We start from the raw sequence: 15,875 nt of genomic DNA, 5'->3' as shown, positions 1-15,875 counted from the left end.
GTACATAAATAAGTCTTGGCCAAAAGTTCACTTATTCGGCGGTCAGTGAACCTCCTACTTCGTCTTCTACGACTTCTTCCTCATTTGCATTTTGTGGCAGCGCAGAACCATTTTAATTGTGTTTAATTAGACTCTCGGTTAACCGAAATAATTATGCATAATTAGAAGGCATTTTGCATTTTTAAGACGAATTTAAGGCATTAACCTCGGCGAATAAATTATCCATGTCACGTGGCATTTAATTTTGAACAATATCATTTGGATTTATTATATCTCCTCATCTCGATTGTCTCATAAAGCAAAACTTAATTGAATCGATTCGAAACGAATTGAATCAAAGAGATGATATCACCGCGAATTCCCTGCAAAATATACCTCACTTTATTAGGTCATAAATTTCAATTATAAATTATTCATCACTATTTAGGGAAAGTTTCTAATTTAGCGACAGTTCAATGAACCAAAAGTAGGCAATAGTTTTATTTTGGCCAAAAACAAACTACTATATACTCGAGCAAAAGATACGAAAACGAGCCAATATTGCATAGCAATTTGGCTATTTCTCCTCCTTTTTTTTTGAGAATAAATTGTTCAATTATTTTGGGTGTGGCAAGTGGATATCTGCTGTCATTTGCATAGACTTGAAGTTAATGAAATTTTTCAAATATTCATTCAGCTTATTTGTGCGTGGGTGGCAGTGTGATATGCATATTAAAAAGTCCGCAGAGTCGGAATTATTATATCTGTGTAAGTCCAATTGGAATGGAGGACGAAGTTTGGCTCAAAGATTTTACATGCTAGTAGTTTCGGGAAGGGGATTAGACCCATTGTTACCCCTTAAAAATGTATATAAATTATGTTGTATGGTTTTTGCTTCGATATTTAATACTCATAAGAGTCATGAGAGATCACTTTACAACACTTAAGCTGACCAACTGCCCCATTAACCCTCTGCATACCCCTTGTTCTTGGGCTCACCTGGCACATATCACTGCTCACATACCGGCGCATATCAGTTTGTATGTTAAACACTTTAAACGTGTTTTCATTTTGACTTGTTTGCTTTGCTCTTTACCTTCTTTTTTAAACTTCTTACTACACAAACTACACGGCAACTGCGACCCTTTTTCACTTTTTCATTTGACTTCGTTTCGTTGTCGGCGTTGTTGTTGTTGCTGCTGCCGTTGCTGTACAAAATTATATTTATTTTTGCATTAAGCACGAGGTCAATTAACCTCATGCCGCGTCGCGAGTTCAATAAACGCAAAGCACACACAGCGCGCCAAATACAAGCAAAACTTTAAACTACACACTCGCGTACAGCAGAATTTAACATTCGCATAAAAAAGGCAAAAAAAAAACGCAAAAAAAACAACAAAATGGCAAAAAAAAATGAAAAAAACTGTGTTGTGACGTCGTCGTTGTCGTTGACATTTTGCACATTTTACAACAGCAGCAACAACAAGAACAACGAGGCAACGCGGATTTTTTACAACTTTTTTGCAATTTTTTTTTTTTACAATTGTAAATTGAGTCATTTGGTTGTAGTTGCCAGTTGTCGTTGTTTTTCACCCCTTTTTTATTATTCTCATTTTTGTTATGCACTTGACAACGACAACATTTGAACAACTGCAACAACAGCAGCAGCAACAACACCAACAACATCAGCCAAAAACTCATTCATCAACACTTTCAAAGCGCTTTTTGCACCCATTTGAGATTTTGTTGTTTTTTGGCCTAAGGCCACTGCTTTTTGAGGGGGGTTTTGGGGGCTCAAAAGCCCCCTGGTCATTGATACGCCGACTCGCGTGCCGTTTTGTTCTTTTTCCTAGCAGTTCCCCCCTTTTTTTATTTATTTATATTTATTTGCCTTGCTTTTTTTCGGGGTTCTGTCATTTTTTTGCCCATACAAATTAATTGTAGTCTTTTTTTGTGGTTTTTTGCTTAGAGTGCCGCGTTGCCACGCAAAATAATAAAAAAAGCGAGGCAAAAGGGTATTTCTGATTTGGTTGTTTATTTTGCGCCCAGCTTGGTAACCGATGACGTTGAAAATCGAGGGCGGCACACAGGTGTGCAAAATGAATGTTGAGTGGGGTAAAAGCGAATGTGAATCAATAATCGAGGCGGGGGAAGTGCAAAAATGCTAAGTAAATGAAGACAAATTGGGTGAAATTTGTTTGAACAGTTTATTACGGGCAAATTTGTTGGCAGAGTGCTATAAAAAGGAATGAGGAAATGCTGGGAAAGTATGAATAAAACTGGAACAAGTCTTTAAATGAAGTGCAATAAATATTCAACAGGAATTGAGAGGTTTTCGAACACAGTCTTCTCACACAAACACACGATAAACTCGGAAATAACGTGTTAACTAAGCCATTAAACTTAAAAATACATTTTACTATTCTTTTTGGCTAAAACATAAACATTTTTTACGATGGCATTTACAAGCATGTGAAAATGTGTACAGAGAACAACTTTATGACTTGTACACGCAATTATCTAGCATAAATAAAATATATTATGTTGCTAATTGACTAAAATATGCAAATTACTCGATTCATTAGAAAAGAACTCAATTTGACTTTCAATCGATGTGCAAAACAATTAACTCATTAAATGACTAAACGCTCGCAGCTCATCAAAATATAAACGCCTTTCGCCGAAGGCGCTAAAAAATAGATACATATACGCAAAATACCCAGGCAAATCAGATAAAAGTGATTCATGGTGTCAAATTACTCAGCTCCTCAGTCGAGGTATAGAGTATAATTTTAGCTTCCTCCAAATGCGGCCAGTTTGGCATTTCCGTTGGCCGAACAGAAACCAATAAGTTAAAAGCTTCCCCATTCATGTGACTCACAGATATCACAAAATATACAGATAGATTTATATGCCAGCAATTAGCCAAGTTGATCTAATAAGCCGAATGGGAAATCTGCGCGGGGAAAACTATTGCAAATACTTACATTTCCACTTGGCCAAATCGCGGCCAAGCCACAAAACTAGTTTACGTAAAAAAAACACACAGAAAAACCAACACAAACTAGTATTATAATAATGACTTCAATTTTCAGGCCGGCCAGGCAAAGAGATGGTTGTAAAAATAATAATAATAACGAAAGCAGAGTAGAGCAGCGCACAAAAAAAATGTATTTGGCAACTCTAGCAACGAGATTCTTTGACGTGAATTTATGGCAATTGAAGACAAGTTTTTAATTATGTTTCTGCCGTCGTTATTGCTGTTGCTGTCTTTGTAGTAGTGGTTGTTGTTGTGCCTGTTATGGCCCAGCATAATAATAATTTAAATATGGCCAGGACAGCCTGAAAATGAAGTGGCACACGGCATTAAATCATCGCGTGCAGCTAAAAAGGATAAATAAGCGAGGAGGAAGCACAGCAACTGCTGCCTTCAATTTACTTTTTCCAATCGCAGGAATCGAATCAATTTCTGTTGCGATACTTATCGCACACAATAGCCATTTAAAATGGTTTATCTGGAAATGCAGGCGAATACACTTAAAGAATATAACCAACATTTTAGCCACAATTTAGTACGGATATAGAGAAACTTCAATTTTGTCGAGCTGTAACGAGCAGTTATTATTTTTTATCCACACTTCACGAGCATAACGATGGCTTTTCAGTGGCCAATTAAATTCATAAAAATATGGTTTGAAAATACCAATAATAATGCAAATATGCAGTTCAACGGCAGACGGGAAATAATTTCGCTTTATGTTGTGGCCTGCGAAAAATCTTCTCCTTCTGCTTGTAATTATGCGAGACTTGTTCTGCATTGTGGCTGCTGTTTTTGCAGCTTTTGTTGCTGCTTCTTCGTCTACATTGCAATTTGTATGCAAATGCAATCGGCAATGCAGCCACACATACACACCATACACACATACGCACCACACACACTATCGCAGCATAAACAACGTGATTAGCATAACAGTCGACGAGGCCGTAAATATTGCATTTTAGCATAATTGTTTATACTTTGCAGCAGCTGCCAAACGAAAGCAACGCCTCTTCGCAGTTGGGCTACTTTGTATTTAGTAAGCCAAGTAATTAAGCCAACAGCATTTCGGCATATAAATTGTAATATTCCACTCGACTCAAGCACACTTAATGAGTTTTCCAGCCAAGCACACCACTCCCATTTGGGATCAGGACTTTGATTAAGCGCAGCATTTGCATGAATTTGGCAGGCAAAATAAACCAAAGATGCATTTAAATAATTGAACAAGATCTGCTCCTTGGAATATGTAAAGCAGGAAGAAGGTCCCTAAGCCTTATTGCCTTTTCAAATACGCTGTAAGTTGATTAGTGTCGAGAGCATCTAGTTCTTTGAATGGAATAAAACATAGGCTTATTTTCTCACCATTTTCCATTATTTGACCAACCCGCTTTGTCGCTATTTTAAGTGCATTTTCCACTGCATCATGACAAATTTCTCACACTAGTGTCAAATGCCCACATCTACGATCGCTTTCGGCACTCGGCTTTCTGCTTTCGGCTGTCGGATGTACACAATCTTCTCGGCGAATCCAACAAGTAGAGTGGGGTCGACAGTTCCCATTCCCATTCCCAAAACCCATTTTCCATTTCCCATTCCTGCCTCGAAGTCGAGTTTCAACGAGCTGTGCTAACTTTCTATTGTACAATGCGATCCAGTCACTTGTTTTTGGCCCCATTGCGATAGTGTGTGTCCATGTGTGCCAATTGCCGCCAATGTGTGTGTGGTGTATCAACAATGCCTAACTGCCTGTGACGTTGTTGGTGTTGAATATTCTCTGGTTATGCACTTCGAAAAAACGCTAAGCAACAAGCAGCGCCAAAAAGAAGTATCCGCATAATATGGTAATACTAATATCCCACGTTGGGCGCCAGTTGTATTAAACGCGCAAGCTCTTTAGCATTCTTAGTACTTACATACATATGTCCTACTTATGTGTAGATATAGAATGTTAATATAATAAGACATTTTTTTACGTGTTCCAATGGATAAGTATCGCTTCCAATGTGTTGCTGTTGCAGTTGCAAATTCTGTTGCAGTGTTGCTGTGGCATGCTATCCCCGTTTTGGGGGCTGCGCTTTGTTCGTGTTCATTTGGCAGTTTCCGCGCTGCAAACTTTGTAATTAACTTTTGTCACGACGATGCCAAAGTCTTTCGAGGACTCTCGACCGAATGTGAAATAAAAACAAACAAAAAGCTGCATTCTTTAAGGTGAACATGCATAAGTAATTATTTATTTGCGAGATGACAGCAAATATTTCTTAAGTATGCAACAATTAGCAACGCCAGCTTAAAAACCGATTGAAGACAGCAAACAGAAATTAAGGCCAAAAGGAGAACAATAGAAGTTCCATGGCGTGCCAGAAAAAGGGGAACAAAATTAAAGTGGAATAATATAATATAAGGGAAATGAAAGAAAAGAGAGGAGAGCGCAAAAAAGAATTGCCAAGGAATTTGTTAACGACTCGACATGCCAAAATTAATGGCATGCCTGGCAATAATTAAAACAAAAACAAGGCAGCACGAAGCTGACGCTGCAGAAAAAAAAGAGCAGACAGAGATGGATGGCGGCGCGGAGAAAGAGACGGGAACAGAGCATCCAAACAAGTTTTCTGACAAAACAAAAAAACGGGGGCGGAGTAAAGCGAAATGCATTATATAACAGGCATTTCCTTCCATTTCCAAATGACTTTTCAAAATGTAAAGTCTGCTCACCTTTTTTCGGGTGCGATTTGCAAATATTTGATCTATTGATTACCAGCCAGTAATGTTTTATTAACAGTGATGGAAAATGCTTATGTAAATGTACCTAGTTTTATTAGGTACCCTGAATTTCTATCGATTTTATTTAACAAGCGCGTACCTAAAATGAATATTACGTGCAACATGTAGCTTACCTATTCGAATTCGGTGGTACACATTTACCTTGTACCTTGCATAGTCGAAAGTAAACAGTACCTTTCAATCACTGATTATAAACAGCCCGACCACTGAAAGCTGCAGTAAATGTGTACTTCCACCGCCGTTTTTCAATTTTATTTATCGCAAATATGCAATCGAAATGATGATGTGAGTGGAAGGGCATGCAATCAATGATGGCTTGATGAAAAGCCCTTCGGGTTGACCAACAGGAACTTTAATAATTCAGCAGGCGTAAATTGAATTAGTCGGCCATTTCTTGGGGCAAATGTCATGTCACTGGATTATTTCGATTTTAGTTAGTTAAGCTGCCGCAGAAGCGAGCTGCTTAAGAATGCAACTGTCCGTGCTATGGACGAACAATTGCAGCCTAATTGAAAGCTAAATTGAATAAAACACACACACACACTCAATCGCCGAGAACAAGCCCTCGACACACAGACACATGCTAACAAGGCAGGAGAGAAAAGAGGGAAAAAGTGTAGCCTGCTCAACGGCGCACACTCGACACGTACAATTACAGTACGGCACACACACACATATGCAATCGCAATTACTTGTGCGACGGTGTGTGTCAGTGTGAGAGGAGATAGCCAGGCAGTTCGCAAGAATCTCAAGAGCCTGCAACTGTGGAGCACTGCGAGAAATAACTTTCGCTGCATACTTTTGCACACCTTCATAAATGAGATAGGGCCCCTAGTGATTTCAGTGCACCTGAGGAAAATGGCAATTTCTAACAACTAGTGAGCATTTGAAAGCAATCTTTCTTTCAATGCTAACAAATAGGGTTTTTCTCTGCCTGTACCTGCATAGCTATGCCAAAAGCTGCAGGATAATGGAATGGAAAAGAGAACGGCGGACAGGAGAAGAAACATTCTGTGCACACAAAAGGGGGCCAAGGAGCGGATGGGAGTGGGCGGGAAAATTGTGGAAAATGCAAAATTAGCATGAATACGAAATACAAGTTAAATATTTGAGCAGCCCAAAGGTGTTTCAAGCGCCAGAGAGACGAAACGAGCATAAGAATGAAGCATTAGGAGCGGGGAGAACCGAAAAACCAGGGCCAGGAAAATAGAAAATGGAAAATGCAGGCGAGCACGAGATGCCTGGATGCAATCATAGAAATTGCATTTGCCGTTAGAGCAAATGGTGCTTGCGAGTCCGAAATGAAGTATTCTGCAGCATAAGCAGAATGGGCCTGATAAAGATTTGCTTTAATTGCTAGCCATTATTCCAAAATGGGATATGTGCGTCCGGGGTCCTGAACTCCAAACTGTAAACATTTAATCAGTTTTCGAGCTTTTAGAAAGTAACGGAAAAATGTTGGGAAATTCTCTTCTAAGCAGTTTAAATTAGGTTTTCTGTAGCTAAATCCTTTTCATTACCTTCATTCTTCTGTGGCCCCATCAAAGAAAACACAATTTCTTTACATTCTAAATATCCATTTATTTTTTCTTGTAGCTAAACAATGTTTGTTGTTACATTTTTTCCATTTTCCGATACTTCTCTACACGACACTAGATAAATAGACTGCTGATAAAATTTGAAATAAATAGGAACGCACACCAGCACTAGCGATAACTAATAGTTGATTTATTTACAATTTACCCGGTGCATTTTCTTTATTTTCGCTGTCCTTTACCTTTTTTCCTTCGCTGCTTGTTGATTTGCTTTCCCATTCCGCCGCCTCCTCCCCCCTGCGCCTTATCAGCAGACTTTGACTTTGGGGACATGTAAATAATTTATATTGTATACTCTGTTATGTGTGTAATTTATGACAGCCGCGCTGGCACACTATAAAAAACGAAGAGCGGAGAGGTGTTATATGGCCCTTATCAGCGTGAAAGTGGGACGGGTGTGCTAGTTACTTGGCTAGTGGCTTAGCAACAATATCAGCATGGGTTTATAACTAAATTAGCATGGATGTATATGTTTAATGCGAGAGCATATTGGTATTTTAAAATCAAATAATTTGGGTTCTAATAGTATTACCGAATTAAACAGCAGAAGAAAAAGCCTAATTCCAATACTAATTAATATTATATATTACATTTTTTTGATTTAATGAGTGAACTTAAAAGTCGCATGCAGGGTATTTAGCGACTGACTTGCCAGTGATTTTACCTTTACTTAACCTTATTTCGCTGCGTTTCGTTTGCTGCTTATCAAGGCGATGTAACGCACACAAGCATAAAAACACACATTAAAAAACAGACACACACTCACGCACGGAGAGATAAACGCACACATAGCCGCACTAATTGCTGTTTACTCAGCGCGCAATTTTCTTTCCGACACTCAGAGAAAAAGTGGAGGCATAACTCGGAACGCCGAGGGCCAATGCCCGCAGTGCTTGTTGTTGTTGTGGCTGTGTCAACTGCAACTCACTAATCTCGCACTATCTCACACACACAGATACTCACTCACACACGCGCACGCCGTGTATCTGCGCGGTGCCATCTTTCTTTGGCGTTTTATTTATTTTACCAAGAAACAAATAGTTGCCGCAATGCAAACGGACGATCATAAAAATTTAATTAACTTTTATGAACTGGGCAAATAGTGTAGGAAATGCATTAAACGCAGCGCAGAAAAACTAGAAAAACATTTACCCAAGATTCCCCCCGGCTCTAAAAGATCTATTTACCTATTTTACGATTTTTCATTTGCGCCGTGTTTGCTTATTTGTTTGCCGATGTCTAAGCAAATGTTTTCGCCAATGTTTGCAAAAGTTTAATTAATATTTCAATGCTAATATTTAAGGGGGCCCAATGAACAGGGGAGGTTAAGAAAATAGTTAAATTGGCAATGATATGACCATGAAAAACAAAAATTCAGCCATACGTGTCATTTTTTAAGTTCAATATTTTTAAATTTATTACTCATAAAATTTTAAACTGGTCCTAATTCTATGCACACATCTATAGGTGTGTGTTTATTTTGGGACTGTTTGCTCGTCAAATGCAAAAATTGAAATGTAAGCAAAACTAATTGGCAATTTTCAATTGGAAATTGCGTGCAAATTTATTTTAATTTTGCACCTGCGTTTGCCAGCCCCATCGATGTTGGCAATGCAAATATTTTTAGAAAGCCAAAGGAGGGAAAACCCATCAGCACGCCACCCCCTCGGCATTTTCCTTTTTCCAGCCCGGTGTTTGTTCAAGTTATTTGGCTGCTCGGCTGCCACCTGGGCCCAGAGATAAGGAGAGGAATTCGAATTTGCCAGCTCGCATTGTTGGATTTATTTGCATGGCATTATGCGACACATACTATGCATACCAGATAAATCCATATGGACACCACTGGAGGAAGGTGCCCTGCCAAGGTGGCAAATATTATTTCACACATGTGTAAAATATAAATCACTTTATTGCAGCCAATTTGCACAAACGATTTGCTTTGACTGCGATTCTCTGTTGGCCATGTATGCAAATTGTGTTTGTTGTCTGCACAAAACTCCCAGCCACATCAGCCACTTTAATTGGAAGCTGCCTTTTTGGGCCATTTTTGATTTGTGCCTTTCGCAATTAGCTGGAATATTTCGAGAGATATTCGTTTGCCCTGGACGGAGCCAAGGAGTTTTGTTTTTGTTGATTTATTGCAAGAAATTTACGACAGCCACAATGTTTATTTATACGAGCCCCCTTCCCTTTCATCAGGATTCCGAAAAGTTTGTCTGATTGTGTAAATGCATATTTGCACAGCCAGCTTTTTAAATGTTTGCAGAGCAATGCTTCATTAAAAGGGCGTAAGCGCTTGCTGAATCGATCATTTCATATATTCTGTGTTTGCCGAACAACCATATACCAATATTTAAGTGGGTTCCCCCACTGTCGAAAGTCCTTTAAGTGTATGCCACCCATGAATAGTGGGTTCCGAGTTAGGCCACAAAATAAACTCGCCGGCTTAATGCAAAAGTATCTGACCTGACATTATCGATTGACCTGCCCAGAGCAGCGGAAAACTATTTTTGCATCCCTTCGCCAGGAGAGGAAAATGTAGAAAAATAAAACTAATAAACGACGAGAAGCAACGACAGCGACGCTTTTATGAACATAAATTTTGAAAGCCTTTAATGGCGAGCGGGCACAACGACAACAACAAATGGCAACCGCAGCTGTTGCTACGAATTTTTGCAACATTTTCCTCTGTTTTCGGAATCGGCTGCACAAATAAATTGCGCATAAATCGTGGGCAACATAAATTTTACATGCTGCCCGGCGTTTGCGGACTGAAAACAACTTGAAATTATGTGAGCGAGGCGGGCATAATTTATGCGATCGGATGGGGAGGCAATTAAAATATTTGTGCCAACTAACAAATTTCCTTAATTAAAAAATATCTTGATATGCAATATCGAGTGGGAAAATGTAGGCAACAAAGTGTATATTCAGTCTTCACCTCTGTCGAAATGAACTTAAGTTGCTACGTATGATTAAGAGCTGACTAAGCCAGTTGTTTATAATGCTAAGCCAGCTTATCAAAAGTTTAGAACTAACAAACTTTCGTTTCTCCTTCGCTTTTTTCAGCAGTCACGCGCCCGCAAAAACTCCACCAAAGCAAACAAACTGAATGCAGCCGCTGCATCAGCAACATCGCCTCGTCTAAGTCCAGTGCCTGCAGCAACACTGTTGCCGCAGCAATCGCCAAATACCACATCAGCAACAGGCAACCTGCAGCAGCAGCAACAGCAGCAGCAGCAGTACCAGCAGCACCAGCAACTTTTGTCGCAGCAGCAACTACTGTCGCAGCAGCAACAGCAGTACCAGCAGCCGCAGCAGCAACAGCAGCACTTCCAGCAGCAGCAGCAGCACTTGCAGCAGCAGCAGCACGCACAGCAGCAACATTTGCCCCAGCAGCAACATCAGATAACCGCACAAATCCAAACCATGAAGGATCAACCGCAACAGCCCATGGTGAGTCAATCGGTTTCGATTTCCTATGCAATGCCATTGACCTTTTCGTGTTTCGAAACCCCCCTTCCCTTCACCGTTGGTCAGGCAGCTTTGATTTCCATTTCGTTTTCCATTTCAAGGCAGCCAAATACGAAATGCAAAATACAAAATAGAAAACACAACAAGCCCATAAATCCGCATGGCCACATTGCGTATACGTCACGTGGCCCCGGGCCCAATCAATTGCAGCTGTGCAAACTCATACACGCCACAACCAGACATCGTGTATATATACGTATATATAGTAGATATAGTTCCCCATTCATTCATAAAGATTTTGTCGATTTTTATCAATGATTGCTAAATGCTTTTGAAAACAAAACCACACACACGTGAGCCAGGTGCAGATAAATTTCAGACGCAGGAAGCCAGCTGCCTGGCATATTCAACTTGAATACACTGGGGCAAAAAAAGTATAGAAAAATATAAATATTTATAAAATAGAATGCGCACAATAAGTAGCAATTTATGTGGGAACATGACTTATGTAAAGTGTTGAGTATCTTTAAAGCATACCAATTACTTTTTTTTTATGTGTAATCCGAATTGTGTGTGCTTTAATTTTTACATTTTATTTGAATTTTATTGTGGCCGCCTGCCACTGCTCCCCACTTTCACTTTCATAACTTTTCTGCGCGCTCGTAAAAATGCAAATGAAAACGGGTTGAGTTTTTGGGTCTGGCCGGCAGTCTGGCTTTGTTTTTCTGGCTTATTTCTCGTTTTATTTCCTTTCATGGCGCTTCCTGTTTATTCAGGGAGCAAAAATGTAGCATAATTTGAGGCGTGTTAATTAACAGTGGTGTTTTGTGTACGCCGCGGAAGTTGTAACTCAGGCAAAAAGGAAATTTCTGTTTTGGGGCCTGGAGCTTGCCACCAATTAGACTGAGCCTAATTAGGGCACACAAAATATGATTTATGACTGGCCAATCCAGGCTAGCTTTGGCTACATAATTCATGTCAGTTTTCAACTGTTTTTATGGCCAAAATGCTTATTTATGAATGGTGTTGGAAGGAGTCGTGGAGGTAATGGCATTGAGTTGCGTTGGGTTTAGTCTAGACCTGGAATTAATGGGGTTATGGGTAGAAAAAATGACCAGGAAGCGGATAATACTTCGCTTTTTTAAGAACTTTACTCAAAATGGAAAGAAAACCGAGAAAATTCCCATTCAATTTGCTTTAACTTGGAGTGCACATGATTGAAAGATTATTAATGTTCGTTTCATCTTTGTTTCCAGGCACCCATGGCCTTCTATCCCACATGGCAGGCGGATCCATCGCAGGGCTGGCAGAACCAGTTCATACAGCAGATACCACAGAACACACCGGCCATAACGTCCTTGAACTCCCTGGACTTCCAGACGCAGTCGTATGCGTATCCCTCGAACGGCTACGTGCAGTCGGGATTGGGATTCGATCCCAACTACGGTAGGTCGCCATATGCGGCGCCAGTGCAGCGCTACGACTTCCAGAGCCAGCAGCTGTCCACGGCTCCGTCGGCCATCAACCAGGTGGGTCTGCAGAGTGTGGCGGGATTCGCGCCCAGCTACGCAGGGCAGGTGTCCGCCGCACCAGTGCCGCCGTCGCAGCAGCAACAACAGCAGCAGCAGCAACAGCAGCAGCAGCATCTGGGAGCGGACCTGAACAAGACGATGTCGGGAAACGACACGCCTGGATATCCGCGGGTGAGCAGCGTGCCGCCGCGCTCACTCAACTGTAACGGGTATTCAGGCGATTACAGCGGTTCCCCAGCCACCAACAGCAACAGCAACAACAACAGCAGCAGCAACACCAGCAACACGAACAACAGCAACCCCAGCAACAACAACGCCACCACAGTGGTCAGCGGAGGCACCACCACGCCAGCCCCACCTCCTACAGTGGTGGCACAGCCCGCCTCCTCGCCCATGCAGCCACCCAACCAGGCGGTGCCCCAGTCGCCCACGCGCAGCAACATGCTGCAGCAGCAACAGCAACACCAGTCGCCCACGGGCAACGGGCTGCAGCCCTACGTGGCACCGCAGCAGCAGCAGCAACACCTCTCCTCGCCACCGATGCAGGACTGGAACTGGCAGCAGCAACAGCAGCAGCAGTCTTTGGGTGGCGAGGGCTATGCCCAGGGTGAGAGACTTCATCTGAACACACGCATCAAGTCGATGATCATGCGCAAGAGCGATCCCAAGGATCCGCCGCCGGACCTGCAGCAGCAGCCGCAGCAGGTGCAGCAGCAGTCGGCGGTGCAGCAGCAACAGCAGACCGGTCATTTTTTATCGTATAGCCACCATCTCCGGCCCGAAGCGGCGCTGAGCGCCAACGGACCGAGCAGTGCCACGCCCACCCACCCACTGCCCAACCTGCAGCAGCAGCAGCAGCAAGTGCAGCAAGTGCAGCAGGTGCAACAACAGCAGCAGCAACAGCAGGCGGTTGGTGGGCCAGTGGCTGCCGAGCCGATCGGAGGTGGTGGCGATCATATCTGGAAGCCGCACCACGCCAACTCGTTTAAGAAGCCCAGCGTGGTTAGCGGCTATCCGGCAGCAGGACAGGATGCACAGTTGCAGCTGCAGTTGCAGCAACACCAGCCAGGACAGCACACGACCATCAACCACTCGGTCGATCCGCCAGTGGTGCCACCACAACAACATCCTCCAGTAGCCGCTGCCCAGCCCAAGAAGTCGCGAAGTCGCAGCAAAGCAAGTCGAGCAGCGGCGGCGGCAGCAGCAGCAGCGGAGGCAGCGGCGGAGATCGAGCGGGATCGAAACTCAACGGATCCAGGAGGTGGTGGCCTGAAACCGCTCAGTGCTCACTATCCCCCGCATCCACATGCTGCCGGAGGACCGCCACCGGGCCAGGACTATCATTCGCAGTACATCAAGACCGAGCCCGGCTTACTTGGTCCTCCGCAGCCAAATAAAATGGAGGGCTACGAGCGGAACTACCAGAACTTCATTCAGTATGCGGACTTCTGCCAAAACGATGGCCAAGGACAGTCCGTGCAGCAGCACCATGGTCATGGGCAGCAGGACTACGCCGGCTATCATCACAACTCCGCCTATTATGGCGCCGGAGCCAGTAGTTTTCAGCAGAACTTCCAGCAGAACTTTGTCCCGGGATACCAGCACTCCACCTACGGCGGCAGAGGGAAGCCGCCTGCCAACCAACCGCACCAGATCCACGGACATGGTCAGAGTTTGATGGAACTGGATCGCAAACCGGATACCAACAGCATCATACCACTGCCCACGAACTACGAGAAGGATATACCCGCTTATCCCATTCCACCGCATCGCTATGCCCTGGGACACGGAGCTCCTCCGCACTTGAGTCACCACGGCATGCTGGAACCCAAGATCGAGGACATGGGAATGCTGGGGCACGGTGGAGGGTATGCCTATCTGGGGAGTGAGGGAAAACCATTGAACAATGGGTTCTCCTGCTGCCGACAGGGTGGAACTCGTCCACCCACCGCGGAGCACTTAAAGGACGGAACCTGCCTGGGATTGGGTATACAACCCAAGGAGGAACTCATCGACGAGGACGAACTGATCGACACCCATGGCAATGGGCTCAAACCCATTGGTGGTGTGGGCAAAGCCAAGGGAAAACAGAAGCCCGATGAGATCCCTGAGATTGTGGTGAAGCACGAGAAGATCAACCCCATGTTTGACACCACGGATCGTCTGGAGAAGGGCAACAAGACAGAGATTCCTGAGTGCGAGTGCTTCCAGTCCGACAAGAATCCTCCGGAGCCGGGTACTTACTACACACATCTAGGTGAGTTTGGCCTTAATCTATTTACATCAGAACCTTAAACTAATTGCAATGCATCTTGGTTTAGGCACGGCTTCGTCCCTAATGGACTTGCGAAGAGAATTCGAGGAGCGTTGCAACCTGACGGGTCGTCAGTTGAGAATCGAGAAGATCGTCTACACGGGCAAGGAGGGCAAGACTTCACAGGGATGCCCGGTGGCCAAGTGGGTCATCCGGCGGGCTGATCTCGAAGAGAAGATTCTGGTGGTGGTCAAGAAACGACCGGGTCACAGGTGGGTTTCCTACATCATTGAATACTTCTTTAAGATTGATAATTTTCTATATTTATTATCCAGATGCATAGCTGCATATATTGTAGTGTGTATGGTGGCCTGGGACGGAATGCCTCGTCTGGAGGCGGACAACGCCTACAAGAATCTGATCCCGAAGCTGAACAAGTACGGCCTGCCCACCACGCGAAGATGTGCCACCAATGAGAATCGCACATGTGCCTGCCAAGGTTTGTACCCAACATCCAGTCCATGGAAATTCGTATAAATATAAACTTTTGTTTCTCCAGGACTCGATCCGGAATCGTCGGGCGCCTCGTACTCCTTCGGCTGCTCCTGGTCGATGTACTACAATGGCTGCAAGTACGCCCGCTCCAAGACGGTGCGGAAGTTCCGGCTGTCCGTGAAGAGCGAGGAGGCGGCCATCGAGGACCACATGAACCTGATTGCCACCCTGTTGGCGCCGGTGTTCAAGCAGGTCTGTCCGCGATCCTACGACAACCAGACGAAGTACGAGCACGAGGCCAGCGACTGCCGTCTGGGTCTGGAACCCGGAAAGCCCTTCTCAGGGGTCACCGCCTGCCTGGACTTCTGCGCCCACTCCCACAGGGATCTGCACAACATGCAGGATGGCTGCACGGTGCACGTGGCGCTGCTGAAGCCCGGCAACCGGGACACCCGCCTCCCAGACGACGAGCAGTTCCACGTCCTGCCGCTCTACACGATGGACGGCACGGATGAGTTCGAGAGCGTCGAGGGTCAGAGGGACAAGCACCGCACCGGGGCGGTGCAAATGCTGGACAAGTGAGTGTACCGTTGAGTTTTGAGCAGCCGCTCCCGGGCACTCGGAAAGGAAGTCGATTGAAAACATACCCCGTTCTCGCTCGATTTTTGTTCTGAGTGTACTTATTCTAGTGCCTTGCTAATACCTCCAATTTTTGCCTCATATCA

General features: G+C 43.9%; 1 protein-coding gene across 3 annotated transcripts in view; it reads left to right on the top strand.

Annotated features, from left to right (window-relative positions):
- LOC117140152 (DNA N6-methyl adenine demethylase) overlaps window positions 1-15,875 on the top strand; it is an 85,649-nt gene that overhangs the window by 66,163 nt on the left and 3,611 nt on the right. The window contains exons 1-6 of one of the 3 annotated variants that reach the window (XM_033302925.1): window positions 10,727-10,851; window positions 12,126-12,916; window positions 13,283-14,658; window positions 14,723-14,927; window positions 14,991-15,154; window positions 15,215-15,728. In XM_033302925.1, coding sequence (XP_033158816.1) covers window positions 10,825-10,851; window positions 12,126-12,916; window positions 13,283-14,658; window positions 14,723-14,927; window positions 14,991-15,154; window positions 15,215-15,728 — 3,077 coding nt within the window. In that variant the 5' untranslated portion in view covers window positions 10,727-10,824. Of the gene's footprint in view, window positions 1-10,464; window positions 10,852-12,125; window positions 14,659-14,722; window positions 14,928-14,990; window positions 15,155-15,214; window positions 15,729-15,875 lie in introns of those variants that run through there. The other 2 variants (XM_033302924.1, XM_033302923.1) reach the window with 2 other exon arrangements.

This window comes from Drosophila mauritiana, chromosome 3L, assembly GCF_004382145.1.
Source record: "Drosophila mauritiana strain mau12 chromosome 3L, ASM438214v1, whole genome shotgun sequence".
In the NCBI taxonomy this organism is placed as follows: domain Eukaryota; kingdom Metazoa; phylum Arthropoda; class Insecta; order Diptera; family Drosophilidae; genus Drosophila; species Drosophila mauritiana.
This window is presented reverse-complemented; position numbering and strand designations above follow the sequence as displayed.